General features: G+C 32.0%; 1 protein-coding gene and 1 pseudogene across 1 annotated transcript; one reads left to right on the forward strand and one right to left on the reverse strand.

Annotated features, from left to right (window-relative positions):
• Window positions 1-6,480: 6,480 nt before the first annotated feature.
• LOC107860471 lies at window positions 6,481-7,440 on the forward strand. The gene is made up of 2 exons (XM_016705846.2): window positions 6,481-7,060; window positions 7,145-7,440. Exons 1-2 carry the CDS (start codon window positions 6,852-6,854, stop codon window positions 7,374-7,376), a joined length of 441 nt encoding a protein of 146 aa, XP_016561332.2. The 5' UTR covers window positions 6,481-6,851; the 3' UTR covers window positions 7,377-7,440.
• A 1,296-nt stretch (window positions 7,441-8,736) lies between these two features.
• On the reverse strand, window positions 8,737-10,031 carry LOC107858370 (annotated as a pseudogene).
• Between the last annotated feature and the right edge of the window lie 6,723 nt (window positions 10,032-16,754).

Raw genomic sequence — 16,754 nt, forward strand, 5'->3', positions numbered from 1 at the left:
ATTTTCTTGTTTATTGTTGTGTTTATATACATCTAACATATGTATATTTAATAGATATACATATGTATTAAATATCTATTAAATATACATATGTTAGAAGATGTAGGAGAAAATCATCTATTAAATATATGTTAGATGTATATGGTTATGAATAGTATCTATGTATATTTCTAACACATACATATCATGTGTTGTTATATGTGTAATTAAATTCCATGTTTATATTCATGATTTTTTATGTCATGTCCATATATTCGTTCATGTGTTAGATGTTGTTTGATGTGTAATGAAATGACTAGTTGTTATGTACAATATATGTTTTGACCATATAGGCTCACATATTGTGTATTCTTCATTTTCAATAGGGTATGAAATACCGAATAAAAAATATTCCTGTGCATTCTTTGCATTTCGATAGTTATTGCAACCGCGTATTTGGTTCAGCTATAAAGAATTGTGCTGGTGAAGAAGCTTACAATCTTTTTCATCAAACAATCTTTGGGTCCTTTCTAGACATGCTCCAGTGTAATTTTCAGGGTCATATTTCCAAATGTATACTTATGCTTGAGTTAGAGCAAGGAAATCCGGATGAAATTCACATTTACTTGCAGGGAACCATTCTGAAGTTCATTATTTTGGAGTTTTCTTTAATATCTGGACTTAAATGTATTGGGAACATTGAGGAACACCTGTATAATGATTCATCTAAGTCCGTAATAATGGCGAAGTACTTTCCAAGTTCAAAACATACTATCAAAAAGTGTATTTTTGTACAGCGATTCAAGGCGGGAAATTTTGACAACAACACCGATGCTTTGAACATGTCCATCCTATACTTTATTCATACCTTTTTGTTTTCTCAAGTACATGATGCTACTATTAGCCGATCGGACTTTGTGATGGTGAAGGATGGCAGATATGAACAATTTCCATAGGGAAGGGCTTCTTTTCAAAAGCTGATTGCAACATGGAGACAAAAATTTTTTGTTCAAAAACAGCTATACTCTATTGGGGGAATTCCTCATGTGTTGAATGTTTGGATGTATGAATGTTGTTCTGAGGTAGACAGTACTATAGCTGAGCGTGTCGGTAATGTAATTCCTAGGATTTTTAACTAAAATGTGGTTGGGATTAAGGTCAAGTATGAGAAGTTCATGGCCGGTATGTTTAGCAAGGTAAACACTTAGTACTACATTTTGAGTTTAAATTTGTATTTCACTCTGCTGACTTTCCAGTGAATCTTAATGTACCCATTTTTTAATGCTTAACAGTTTGTGTACACTAATTTAAGGCCAACTCATGAAGAAGTACAAAGGCTTGATTTGCCAACGATCAACGGGGTTGAATTAAATAATGATGAATCTTCCTTATCACATGATACTTATCAAGATCGTAGTGGTAAAAGACACGCTGTCGACATACATACTCAATCGGAATTGACCATCAAGGTTTTGAAGATTTCAGTACTGTTCCACCACCTGAAATCCTAATGAAGGCAGGTTTGAGTACTCATGCATTTGTATCGCAACCTACGAAGAAGAGGAGGACAGTATGATTTGATACTACAACTGTTCCTAAGCAAGATAGCGAGAAAAATTCACCGTTTGTTTCAGGAAAAAGTATGCCAATAGATCAATCACGAACTTTTGATTCAGAGCGTCTTGATGCACCAACGCTAAATCCATCATCATCTGACAAGTCAGGTCATCAGGACAGTTCTGACTAAAAGTGGAATGAGTTGAAGTTCTTCTTACAGTCTTATGTAAGTTTTTGCATATAGCAAACACTACGTACAATTAAATTGTACAAACATTATCAAATTTTTTATTTTTTTATTTGCAGGTTGACCAAAAATTCACCTTCCTTCACAAAGTAATGGTTAAACAGCATGAAGAATCAAATGACCAAAGAAATAAACAACACGCAGAACTTATGTGCATGCTGAAACACATCAAACACACCAATGAAAAGGTAAATTTAACTGATTTTACTTATCACAATTAATGATTTTTGTATTTAACTATTGAAGTACATTCGTGACATTATCATTTTTGATATACATCACAATTTTCTATAATATTGATATACATCATAAATTGTTGATAGAATTTTTTATTTTAATTTCGTTGAAAATTGTTCACTTACATAGAATACTTCATTGTACATAAACAGGTTGTTGACTAATCAAACTTGTAATGTTAATACGATACGATTATGGATGTTACAAAATACACAGACACACACTTATGTATATATCTAAATATACATAAAATAAAAACACACAGTCATTTATATAGCCTAATATATTTCATCTCTGTCTTGTACATCTAAATTATGTATATTGTTCAATATACATAACTTGATATGTATATGTAGATTATATACATAACACTGTAATGTATTTTTAATAACATACATAAGTTTGTGGTCTGTAGTACCTATCATACAAATCCATCTTATCAACATTTCTAACTCATTCACACATAATCAATTATATATGTCGGATGAATCCAATATTATATTTGTTACTCTACATTTTAGATCTTTATCAAACACTTGGGCATAAAACACCTTATTCATTGCAATTTTTTTTCCCGCATCAGGATCAACAAGATCAAGATGTGGAATGTTTACAAAAGGAAGATATTTCATCAAAAGAACAGGTTGTTCATACAAATTTCTTTTCAACTAATGCAGACAATGCAAAAATGATATGCTTTTATAACTATGCATTTTTTTTCTATGATGTTGTTCTTACACATTAATGTCATAAGTATGATGAACTTGGAGGGTTTACAACTGGGGGTGTTCCATCAACAGACAATTTCGAAGAGATGGATATCGTCACTAGTTCGAAAGATAAAGAAAAAAAGATATTTTTTTCAAATGACTTTTCTCAAGTAATATATTGATATTAAATCTGTACACACACACTCATGTATATATTCAAATACATTTCATCTATGTTTTGTACATTAAACAAGTTAGATAATAAAGTTATATATATATATATTTTTAATTTACATAACTGTATTATGTATATCAACTTATCATACATAACTGTGTAGTTAGTATTTTATAAATAAAATAAATATTTTGTGTATAATTGACAACATACAGTACTGCAATGGTATGTATATGTAGATTATATACATAACACTGTAATGTATTTTTAATAACATACATAAGTTTGTGGTCTATAGTACCCATCATATAAGCCCGTCTTATCAACATTTCTAACTCATTCACACATATTCATTTGTTACTCTACATTTTATATCTTTATCAAACATTTGGACAAAAACACCTCATTCATTGCAATTTTTTTTCATAAAACAACAACAGGATCAACAAGTTCAAGATGTGGAATGTTTACAAAAGGAATAGGTTCCATCAAAAGAACAGGTTGTTCATACGAATATCTTTTCAACTAATGCAGATAATGCAAAAATGATAAGTTTTTATAACTATGCATTTTTTTCCTATGATGATGTTGTTCTTACACATATGTAATCCTAATGTCACAAGGATGATGAACTTCAAAGGTTTACAACTAGGGGAATTTCATTAGTAGACAATTTCAAAGAGATGGATATCGTCACTAGTTCGAAAGATAAAGGAAAAAAGGTATTTCTTACAAAATAACTTTTTCTCAAGTGAGATATTGATATAAAATCTATACACACACAGTCATGTATATATACAAATACATTTCATCTATGTTTTGTAGATTAAACATGTTAAATACTAAAGTTATATATATTTTTTAATATACATAACTGTGTTATGTATATCAACTTATCATACATAACTATGTAGTTAGTATTTTATAAATAACAAAAATATTTTGTGTATAATTGACAACATACAGTACTGTGTAGTGCATTTTTATAACTTATTTAACAATAATGATTTATTTATTGTATTTTTTCAAACAACACCTACAACATCAACAAGATCATGATGTGGAATGTATACAACAGGAACTTGTTTCGCCAAATAAGCAGGCTGATATAGAATTATTTCCAACAGAGGAACAAAAATAAAAAAAGGTATTTTTTACAAAAAAAAGGCAATTTCACATAGTTAGTTTCAAATTTTGTATTAACGAAAAAATTAAAATAAAACTTAGATTTGTTTCTTGTATACGTTGACTAATGTTCTCTATAGTTATATTTATTATTAGTTTGTATATGTCATTTGTTATACATATATTTTTATAATAAACATAGTTAATGCCTCAAAAAAAGAGAAACATCATCATAACCATTCCATACACATTTAAAATATTTTTGGTTCTCGACCACAGTAATAACTAATTGCACCCAGAAATTGCTCGTGATAAAATGTACAAAAACCTTTTGAGGTTAGATATATCTCATAGTATAAAAGTTATTATTTTGTAAAAATACACTTATCTAGTTTTGTATATGTTTTTTTAATATATAACAGGATTTTGAAGGATTTAGTTCGGATATTGAAACTTCCATATTAGATGCGCATGTCAAAGAAATGGTGAATCAAGAAATGGAAGCTATTGAAACTGCCACATTGAATGCTCTTGTCGATGCAGTTGTAAATCAGAATTCGGATTACTCTAAAGTACAAAATCCTGAGAATATCCATGAAGATCATTTGGTAAATACATAAAGTGAATCTTTTTTATAATTGTACTGCCAACATTTATAGTCAATTTTTTTTCTTTACAAACTTGTTTAACGAAAACTTACATTATATACATTTAATTATCTATATAGAATGAATACTTGAGTACCCTTTTAGAATCTGCTCAATTGGAGATAGATGCTATAATGCAAGGTTTGACAGCACCGGTAGATGATATTCCGCTTGAAGTTGTTAAACCGGTGGATGAAACAGTTAACTTGCATTCCCTATCTGATAGCCAGATTCCATCAAATTATCCTGATTCAGTTATTGCGGCTCATCTAGCTGCAAAAATCCCTGCTAAACGAATCAGGATTAGGTCAAGAATTTTCAAGTCACCATACACGACTGACTTTGCATCTGGTTCAAAGGCCCTTGAGGATGAAAGCACAGAATTCAAACAAACATTTGGATTTGAAGGTTATGGAATATCTGACGATATGTCAAGTTCTATCATTGAAGAGTACAATAAATGGGTTCTTGAGGGTTTGTTGAAGTTTCATTCAAAGAAGTGAGTTCTAACAATACAAATATTATCTTGTTTCGTGAATATGCATGTACAATTTACACATTTTTCTTAATACAATTATTCAACTTTTTATAGGAAAATGAATGATGAACACTACAAAGCAAAAGCATCTTCCCTTGGAGTTCAGCAATATGATTTTTTTGTTGCTCATGCTCATTCTAAAAATTGATTTTACTTGATGTCACAGAAAAATTCATGCTAGAATGATGAGGTATTTTTAATTTGAATATTACCTTTTAAAATTTTTCATACATACATACATACATATATTGACATCTTATTCATATTACACTTACAAAGAATGTGTTACAGTTTGAAAACATTGATCTTTGTAGTTCATATACACATGTTCTACATGTGAAGAACATATATATAAGTATTATATTTGTTTGTTATGTTGTCTATTGTTATGTACATATACATATAACATTTTTATAGTAAATATATATACATATATTACCATTTGCTTAAGGTTATGAACATTACCTATGTATATTTCAAACAAATACATAGCCCATTCATATCGCTAACTGTTAAATAAAATGTCTTACTTATATTCATCATTTTTTATGTTTGTACGTATTAATAAGTATGTATATGTTCTACACATACTTTGTTCTTTTGTTTTAAATATTTGTTTTTCAGGTAAGGAATATTACGTATTTATGTGAATAACATATACATAAATTTAATATTTGTTTGTTATCCTGTGTATTATTATGTACATATACATATATAATTTGTATATTAAATATATATATATATATATAGTACCATCTGATTAAGGTAATGACATTACCTAAGTATATTTCAAACAAATACATGACTGATATATATCGTTAACTGTGTAGTAAAATTTCTTGCTTATATTCATTATTTCTTATGTATTGTTCATATACACGTTTATGTACTAGATATGTAATGCAATTACTAGTTGTAATGTACATAAAATGTTTTAAGCATATTGGCTCACATATTATGTGTTTATCATGTTGAATAGGGTATGAAATACCGGATAAAGAAATATTCCTCTGAATTCTTTGTATATGTAGGATTCATTCTATGTATGTGCAGAATTGCAATGAATAACTATACGTATGTGCAGATTCATTATATACCTGTGCAGATTAAAATGTTTTATTGTAACTGCCTGCAAGTTATATATATAAACTCCACAATTACGTTTACTTTTTTTACCTATTATTACTGTTTGTATACATATATAAATATGTTCACATTGTACATCAACCTAATGTCTCTTCTTTGTATTTTAATTTTGTAGCATATTGACGTGATATTTTATCACTTGCGCAAGAAATCAAAATTACGGACTGATCAAGAATACCGATTTACCACAACAAACTATTTTTTCAAGAATTATGTTGAGAGGACATATCGTAGATATTATCCCAATGATTCGGACACGGTACTTTCTACACAACAGGATTATGCTGAGTCTGTAATTGTCGTCGACAATGAAAATACAGTAAACAACATAATCAAGGGATTTTCAATACTAGCTGGATTGCCCTGACACCTTGTTGATGAGGTGTATGTTCCAATAAACTGCAATCAGAATTTTCACTGGGTGTTAGCTGTTATAGCTCTAAAGTATAGACGTATACGCGTCTATGATTCGCTGTCCAACATAAGAAATATGGACTCATCCATCGAGATTCAGAATTTGGCGGTGATGCTCCCAACCTTCTTGTCTAACAGTGAACTTTTTGAACAAACATCCCGAACAGATTGGCCAAACTTTGATGCATACAGGAATAAACTAAGTGATACGACACAGTTACTGAATATCAATCCATTTGAGGTTGATTATGTGCAAAATATTTCTCAACAAGATTGTGATAGTCTGTAAGTAATCTGCACTTAGTGTTTTCTTAAATATTATTTTACAATGTGTTATAATTATATAATATATTTATTTTTTGGTGACAGAGACTGCGGAGTTTTTGTTGCTGGATATGCAGAATACATAAGTGAAGGAATGTCAGTCCCAACAGTTGATTTTGAAGCGACATACCATCGTATGCGATACGCATCTCTCCTTAAAAATTATGGTATTCGAAAAGCAAAAAAAGATTATGTCAGTGAGAATGAAGACCCTCCAAGACCAAGGCGAACAAAACACTCAATTCCTGATGAAATAGCCATTGTTAGAATTGGGTAGGAGGACAGTTTATTATGATTTACAAAATGTTTACTAAAATGAGTTTTGTTTGGAATGTTGCATTTTCAACAACTTTAGAATTTTTTCTTATTATAAATTTGTTTTAACAGTTTTTTAAGCAATGTTTATGGATTAATGATAAAAATTCCTTTGCTTATTATTCTTTTGTGAACATGATTTGTCGTTCTATATATATTCGTGAACTAATCTACATATACATATGTATACTAAATAATACTGATAAACAAATGCTTACAAACCATATTTCTTTTATACAAATAACATATCATTTAAGTTTATGTTTTTATTCTTTTAAATATGTACGGCTACGTATACAAATACATATTGTATACCGATGATGTCATATGTATATTATACGTTTATTGCATTATTAAACTATTGTATTGTTTGTTGTGTGTATAATTGTTATCTTATGTTTATAAAGAGCAAACCAAATTAACTTCCTGATTAAGTGTATATGTAGTAATATACACAACACAATCTTATGCTTAAAAAGAACAAACCAAATTAGCTTCATGTTTGAGTGTATACATAGTAATATACACAACTACACAGCACTATCTTATGCTTATAATGAACAAACCAAATTAGCTTTCTGATTGAGTGTATATGTAATAATATACACAGTACTCTAAACTGCAAAACATATTTCTTCATTCCTATATATAGCAACTTAGCATTTTTTTTTTTCGAATGTGTGTATATGTCAACATATTCATATTGTTTATACCTTCATTCTTATGCCTAAATATAGTTTTTAGAATGCATTTACATGTCAACTACACTGCATTTAGTATAAATAATTTTATAAATTTTGGAATGTTCATAGAATATTTTTCAACACCACTCATTCATAGAATAAACTCATAATTTACATATCCATCTTATAAGCTTTTAACATACATACAGTCTTATAAGCTACATACATTTAAATATGAATTATTTGTTATTAATAAGACATATTTATCAACAAATAAAAATAAATACATAAAAAATGTCAACAAAAAATGGCAAACTATATCTGATCGAAACTCAGTAAACAAATACTTATCTTTCTTTTTGATAGTTTGAATGTTAAAATTTCAAACTAAATCTGAAAATTGATGAGCTTAAATATGCAAATAAATACTTACAAAAAAATAAAAATACTTAATACCAGTAAACAAATACACATAAAAACTTGAGCGATAAATTGATAAAATCAATCATAAATTGAACAAAAATCTTACTTATTTCAATTTTAAAATAGCAAACAAAAACTGTTAACTAACTTCATTTCTTAAAAACAGAAAAAGAATAATCGAGTGATTAATATTCAAGAGTCAACAAAAACCAAAACCTAATTCTCTTTTGGGAAGAAATTGCAGGAACGCCTATTGTGTCCTTTATGTCCACAACGTCCTCAACGATTTGTGCTTGATGTAAGTGTTTCGCTAGATTTTTTCTTCCGCCCTTTCTTTGGCCTTCCTGGAAGCCTTTTGAATATCGGGGGAAACACTTCTTCCTCGGCTACACTATTAGGAACATTCCAGTCTGTCCTATCTGGCATGGGAATGATTGGAACTTCATAAGTCTTCACCAAAGTAGCTGGTTTGTAGTATTCAGAACAATATGGACCAAATTCCTTTACATGTTTAGATTTCAATACGGCAATAGCGTGAGCACAAGGTATTTGATTTATTTGGAACCTCCAACAGCTGCATGACTCACTTTCAAGGTCGATAATGTATCTTCGTCCAGATTCATAAACTGAATATATATACGGTGAAGACATTTTAACCTGAAGAGAATAAAAAATACATACATTGAACTTTATCAGTAATTTTTATTTTATTTTGAAAAAATAAAATGTTTACTTTGATTATAACAATACATATAACTGCATGGTAAAAACTCACAAAAATTGATACATACCGTCATCCTCAACTCTTTCGTACCATTGATACGCCAGAAACATTATCAGATATACATAGTATTATATGTATATTAATCAAAAGTTATGTATATGTACATTATATACATAACACTGTAATGTATTTTTAATAACATACATAAGTTTGTGGTCTATAGTACCCATCATACAAGCCCGTCTAATCAACATTTCTAACTCATTCACACATAATCATTTGTTACTCTACATTTTATATTTTTATCGAACAGTTGGGCAAAAATACCTCATTCATTGTAATTTTTTTCCACATTTTTTTTCATAAGACAACAACAGGATCAACAAGTTCAATACATATAACTGCATGGTAAAAACTCACAAAAATTGATACATACCGTCATCCTCAACACTTACGTACCATTGAGAGTTAAGATTTCATCAAATCTAAGACCAAATGTAGTACTTGTATATGAAGCTATCTCACTGTTTTTACAGTTCCAAGATCCAAATAAAATTTGCGTCGCTTCTAAGAATCCATATATTGACAATTTTCTGGCCTCCACCAAACACCTATTAATACACTCAGCAATATTCGAAGTCATCATCCGACCTCTGTTTACCGGTGAATGACACCTACTCCACTTTTCATATCCAGCTTCTTGTAGATATTTTTTCACTCTCGAATCAGCTTTTTCAATCTTTGCCATTAGGTAGTCAAAATCTTCTTTTCAATAAGCCTTGGCCATTGAATAATACAAATCACTAATACTTTCTTTGCTTTTTTGAAAGTAACCACAAACATTTTTTCAGAGATGCCAAATACATGCAAGATGTGGGACATTTGGATATACAACACTAACTGCTTTGATGATACTTTCATTTCAATCAAAGACAACACACATGTTGTCACATTCTCCAAAAGTAGCTTTGAATTGGTTGAAAAATCATGACCATGAGCTGTCATTTTTCGTATCCACAACTCCGTACGCAAGCGGTAAAATGCATCCTAATTTACGTATAAACTATATTAATATTGATAAGTTGTCAAAACTAATTTGTTATACTACAACATATATTTTACAATGAAATACAAATTCTAAACAAATATAAATGAAAAATATCATACCTACACCGTTGAATGTACTTGCTGACAGGAAAGTCCCTTGATATGGTCCACTTAAATGCGCACCATCAACAACTACAACGGGTCTACAAAACTCAAAACCCCTTATCATTGGATGCAACGCTATAAAAATATACATAAATCGATTATCCTAAGACTTATGCATTGCAATGTGAGAATTTGGATAGACATTATTCAACATATATATGTATCTCGACATCTGTCTATACCCATCAGCTGGACTACCTCTAAGCATCGCTATGGCACGCTCCTTTGCACGCCATGCCTTCATATAGTTTATATCAACACCATATACAACTTTCATTTCTTCCATGATGTCTCCCGGTGTGTACTTTCTTTTATAGTTAACTAATTTAGGAGCCGCAAATTCATACACAAAAGCAGTAGTCGTCATAATATTCTTCAGAACCCTATCACTCAAACGACATGAATGTTCTGAATTAAATCTCCTGATGATAAAAACATCTATTTTTTATAGCTAGATGCTTCCAACATCCATTCACAATCCTCATTATGGCATTGGAGGAAATAGCTGCAATAAGCAGTAACATATACTGTAATAAGTTTTTGTGGATGTTCATAATATTTCAATTTTACTATTCAGAGAAACTATAACAAAACCAGAAAAAATATATATATTACATGCCCGAATAACATTGATTTTATTCCACATTTACAACATATACATTTTTTTTATAAGTCATCAGTTGAAATTTAAAAAAAAAACTTATGCATATAAACTAATTTCAAATGTTTAAAATGTTGATACCAGAAAAATACATATACATAAGAAATATTATGTATATGTTAAACATTTGAGAATTACATACGCTTCTTGCCTTAGGCACATTCTTTTATTCATTGTTCTAGTACTACAACACCACATTAACATAAACAAACAATATAGAATGTTTACTTAAACCTACAATCAATCACTTCATGCGATAAAAAAATTCCAATTACATATCCGCTTCAGTTCATAACAATTTCAATCCATAAATAAATTACAACATAACTAACATAACATAATCCATACAGTTTACCAAAAAATATTTTTAACTCAACAAAATAAATTTATTACCTTTTTTTATCTGAATGTAATTGAATTCATGTGTCACAACATACTTTGACATCACAGAAACGAGCGTCTTTTTATCCTTATGCATTTGTTTCACCTTCACATCAATGCTCTTGCTATCATAAATAAGATTATCAAGATCGAATTCTGGAATATACAACGCATATTGATTATGCGTCTCTGCAATTGCTAGAGCCATAGCGTCTGATGCAACACCCTCCACGCAAACAACAGCTCTTATATCTCTATCAAACTGTATCTAATTGGAAGACTTATCAATTTTTGATATGCATAATGGATACATCAAGAATACTGGTTGCGCTTTCTTCAACTCGACATACAACCGTACTTCATTGTCAATACGGATATGAAAAGGTGAAGCATTGCCGTCAACTACATAACGTACCTCAATAGTTTTTCGAAGTTCATCAATGTTTAATTTCGTAGCAATTGACGAAATCAACTTCAGGTAACTTACTGATTCCACAATAACTATTCCTTCGCTTTTATAATTTACATATTTCGTTTCTGTTCTCCACTTACCAGTGTACCTCAAAAGTATAGCAATATTCATCTTCTTGATGTCGAATTCAAATTTTTTCCTTCAACATTATCAACATAAACAGTGACTGCACTTTTTTTGTGTGTGTGAATTGAGTGTTATTTGTTTTCCTTGAAGTAGAAGAATTTTTTTTTTCAATAGGATCAATAAAATTTGTGTTTTTTTCTGTATATGTGAATTACGTATGAGTTTTTTTAAATGTATTTGACTAATTCAAAATTTCAAAATCAGCAGTTGTTACATAATTTAAGGAAGACACTAATCCACTAATTTAATTTGTTGAATTAAAAGCGTGATTAAAGGAAGGAATCCGTTATTTTCTTTTTATACGCCAGAAACATTATTAGATATACATAGTATTGTATGTATATTAATCGAAAGTTATGTATATTAAAAAGGAAGAGAGAGTACAGATTTTAAGTAAAGTGGAATAGAGTGTGATTAGTTATAAAAGGGTTGGTATTTATGTTATTTATACAAAAATAATAGTGACTAAGTTAGTATGCTACTGATTACATGCTTCAAATGATTATCAAAGCAGAATCACTGGCACTGGCAAGAAAAAAACAATATGGATTCAGCAAAGTGCTGAAAAAGAATAATCTTTTCTAGGTTAAAGAATCCAGGTAGAGACACATGTCAATGTAGACTGTTCTTTAGTATAATATATGCTCATCTAGTACCATTCAGGTAAAATTACAATCATCAAGAGGCACAAGACAGAAAAATCAAATAAAGATAGGACAGAAAGGCCAAAAGTATTTTCTTCAGTGTTTAGAAATTTCTGGACCCAAACTACTAGGATAACATAGCAGATCCCTAAGAACATAGGAGTCTTTGATTACTCAACTACATTAAAAAATAAAGGGAAAATAAACATTTCCCTATGATATTGAAGTTTGACTTTTACATCTTTCATAGCTGCAAGGATCAAGTGCTAAACAACACCCAAAGGGTGTGACTTAGTAGTTTGTGAAGGGAGAATATTGAGATCAGTACAAATCTCAGTGGAGTAATTTCTTCTCAACTGTGTAAGCCTTGGTATTACAGAGTATGGGCCTTTATGCCAAAAAGACTCTTTATCCAAACTATTTTGTTAAATATTCACAAATTTTAAATTCTTGCCAAATACACACTTAATTCCACCTCACCACCAACTTTTCCAACTTAACAATTTCAGCCCCAACCTTTATAATAATTCACTTTAACCCAATACTTCCAACTTAATAAATTCACCCACAAGTTTCTAATAATACACTTCAATCCACTCCATCATCCACCACTATATATAAAAATAATGTCTAGGTTTTCAAAAATATTAAAAAAAATAATTCCATAAGCTAAAAATAGAAAGTGGTTATTTTTTCCACCAAAAAGCTCAGAATCCGGCCACTTTTCAGACGTTATTTTCGGTGATCAGCTGTAAATTAGTCCACAAACATCATAAGCTTGTCCATTGCATCTATTGTTACCCCATTTGTTTCCTATCTTCTCAAACACACTTTCCACCATTGTTAAAAAACTTTAAATCACACACATTACTCAAAACCACTTTAGAAAGTGCATTACAGTAGCTCAGGCGACTCCAAGTTCATTTCTTTATTCCATAAACCCAACAATCATTGAGTACAAGCAATATTTGCAATTTCAAGTATTTGTACGAAAATCTGCGCAGTCATCGACCCGTCCTCGCCAGTCATCGACCGTGCATACCACACGACATAGACCATAAGCATAATCTACCATCGATCGAAGCTTAATTCTAGGATGTCCATTGCAGAATTTGTTCTGGTTTCTAGTGATTTCATGGGAGAATGGGTGGAGACTTCGAAATGTTGGAAATGAAGATCATTTACCAAGGTGACAATTTCCATTTCTGTTCACCGCAATAGTTCGTACGATGAATTTGTTGCAAGCGTAATGCAGAGCGGGGATCTAGATTGCGCGCCGAGCGACGTGGTGATTAGTTATGTAATGCATTCGAGGGAAAAGGTGAATCCTATGATCATAAATAGCGATGTACGTGTGCTGACGTACATAATGGATGCTGATGCAAATGGCTTTAGGCCAATTTTGAGGATAAATGTGGTTGAGAGGTCATTTGAAAGACCGTTGAATTCATCAGCACCCCCACCGCGGCGCTCGGCAGTCGACGATGATTTGATCGACGACGATTTGAATGATTACAAGAACGATGTCGATGATACAATTAATATGAAATATTATTCCATGCATATGGAAAACTTTTCATCGGACTCACAACATGATGACCGTGAAACGGACTCACAAGCAGGAAACTTCTTCACCAACGGAACCAATTTCTGTTGTGGTCAAACATCCGCCGATAAAAAAGAGTTGAAAATGCAACTAGAAGCAGCAACAGCGAGGTAGTCTTTTGATTATTATATGGAGAAGAGTTGCACGAAATTGATGAAGGTACAATTCTTATCTCGTGGTTGTGGCTGGCTGTTGCGGGCAAAAAAGTACAACACCTCGAACAGATTTCACGTATACAAGTATGTCGGGATGCACATGTGCGGCATTAAAAATGCCACCCGCAGGCAATAAAAAAGTCTCATCCGAATTGATTGCTTCAGTATGCATAAATCATTTTCGGGATGGTAAGGGTCCAAGCATAAGAAAAATTCAAAGAATTGTATTTAAGGAGTTGCGTTGCAATGCAAGCTATTGGATGTGTTGGAAAGGAAGTGTAATTGCGAAGAACATCATTCGCGGGACACCGGAGCACGGATATGCTTGCTTGCCGGCTTTTTCCCACATGATGGAGTTATTGAATCCCGGGTCGTCTTACTCTATCATGGTAAACCGGATGGATGGATCATTCGTTTACTACTTCTTAGCATTCGGAGCTTGCATACGAGGATATGCCCACATGAGAAAGGTAATTGTCGTCGATGGCACACATTTGTAAGTCAAGTACAGGGGCGTTCTGCTGAGCACCGTTGTACAGGACACCGAAAATCATATATTTCCAATTACCTTTTGTGTCATCGATAAAGAGAACGATGCTTCTTGGACCTTCTTCTTCCAGTAACTGAAGTCTATCATAGAAGATGAACCAGATCTATGCGTCATCTCCAACAGGCACATTAGCATCACCAATGCCTTCTCCCGTGTATATAGTCGTGCACATCACGGACTTTGCATGAGGCACCTTGCTGAAAATCTTTGCGTAAATCAACACTGCGGAGAACATCTTTATCTATTCTACACCGCAGCAAAGGCTTATTCCTATGATGAGTTTAGCGATAATTTTGTGGAATTGAAGAGTAAATGCCCTGAGGCAGCTCATGTCCTTGAAAATGTACTTGATTTTGAAAAATGGAGTAGAGCACACTTTTCGAGCAATAGGTACGACGTGATGACCAAAAACATCGCCGAGTCACTCAACTCAGTTTTGATGGATGAACGGGAGTACCCTGTGTTGTACATATTTAATTCAATTGCTAAAAAAATTGGTGAAAAGTTTAGGGAGCGACATGCATTTGTTGGTGGTAAAGAGAACATATTTGTGCCTTCTGTGGAAAGGATCCTAAGGGATAATAAGAGTGCGAGCGATTCCTTGTATGTGGGTAATCCAAACGGGGTTCTCGATGAGTATTTGGTGTTCGGTAACGATGTTACTACCAAGGTCAATCTCTTGAAGAGGAGTTGTTCTTGTCGGAAATTTGACTTGGTGAAAATACCGTGCGAACACGCGATGGCAGCTTTGCGAGCAAAGTACGGCGATGGCGAAGATTATGGTAACTCCATCTACGACTACTCTTTGCCAATTTATAAAGCTGAAAGTTATCTCCTTGCATACTCGGAAGCAATTAACGTGGTCCCTCCGGAGGCTGAATGGACTGTGCCACAGGAAATGGTAGACACCAAAATTTCTCCACCCCCGTACGATCCCAAACTCGGAAGGAAGAAAGTCAAACGCACTAAGGGCGTCGGTGAGACATTCAATTCCAAAAGGAGGAATAGGTGTTCAATATGCAAGAAATTAAGACACAAGAACCATGTGTAAAATGGGCATCAAATCATAAATAGGCTTTTTTTAGCTTCAGTTGTAAAGCTACTGTTTTGGGGGAGGAATGTGCATTTCTGTAGATTTTAACGTTCAGTTATTATCGACCTAAAGCTTTGTCTACGATAGACTATCTATAGTCTATGGTATATCTAATATATAGTTTATAAAATATTATGCATTGATTATATTATTGCTGATCTAACACGTTATGTTGGTCATTTTTTTTGGCTTATCTCTCCAATAGATGCAATGAATCATTATTTCCCCTGTTTCCCGTTCCCATTTATTAAAAAGTTGCACAAAACATCTCTTAATGAGGAAAAATAGCTGGTATACGCATACGAAATGTTTTCTCTTGTCAGACACGTCGACCTACCATTGGGTGGATATATGAACGGATGCAATCTACAGGTCTATAAGTACAGGACCTCTTTCTACGCAACCCTTCAGTTTTTTCTAAATCGAAAATATCAGAAATCATCTCTTCTTCTTCTTCTTCTTCTTCACCCAAATAAAAAAAATGCCTCCAAGAAGGATACCCCTGCACCCCATCAGACGTGTTCCTCCGAGGCACTACGACCTCCTCCTCCTAAGGAATGATTTGGACCGTCTTTTCTACGGGCTGGGTGAAGACCGCATCTACCTGGAG

The sequence above is a fragment of the Capsicum annuum genome, unplaced genomic scaffold, assembly GCF_002878395.1.
Source record: "Capsicum annuum cultivar UCD-10X-F1 unplaced genomic scaffold, UCD10Xv1.1 ctg71288, whole genome shotgun sequence".
NCBI lineage: Eukaryota > Viridiplantae > Streptophyta > Magnoliopsida > Solanales > Solanaceae > Capsicum > Capsicum annuum.

Excerpts from the sequence above, each read along its gene's own strand:
- LOC107860471 (XM_016705846.2), top strand. The coding sequence starts at position 6,852 with ATGGACTCATCCATCGAGATTCAGAATTTGGCGGTGATGCTCCCAACC. Across the intron at positions 7,061-7,144 it reads CAACAAGATTGTGATAGTCT|AGACTGCGGAGTTTTTGTTG; the intron begins GTAAGTAATCTG and ends TTTTGGTGACAG.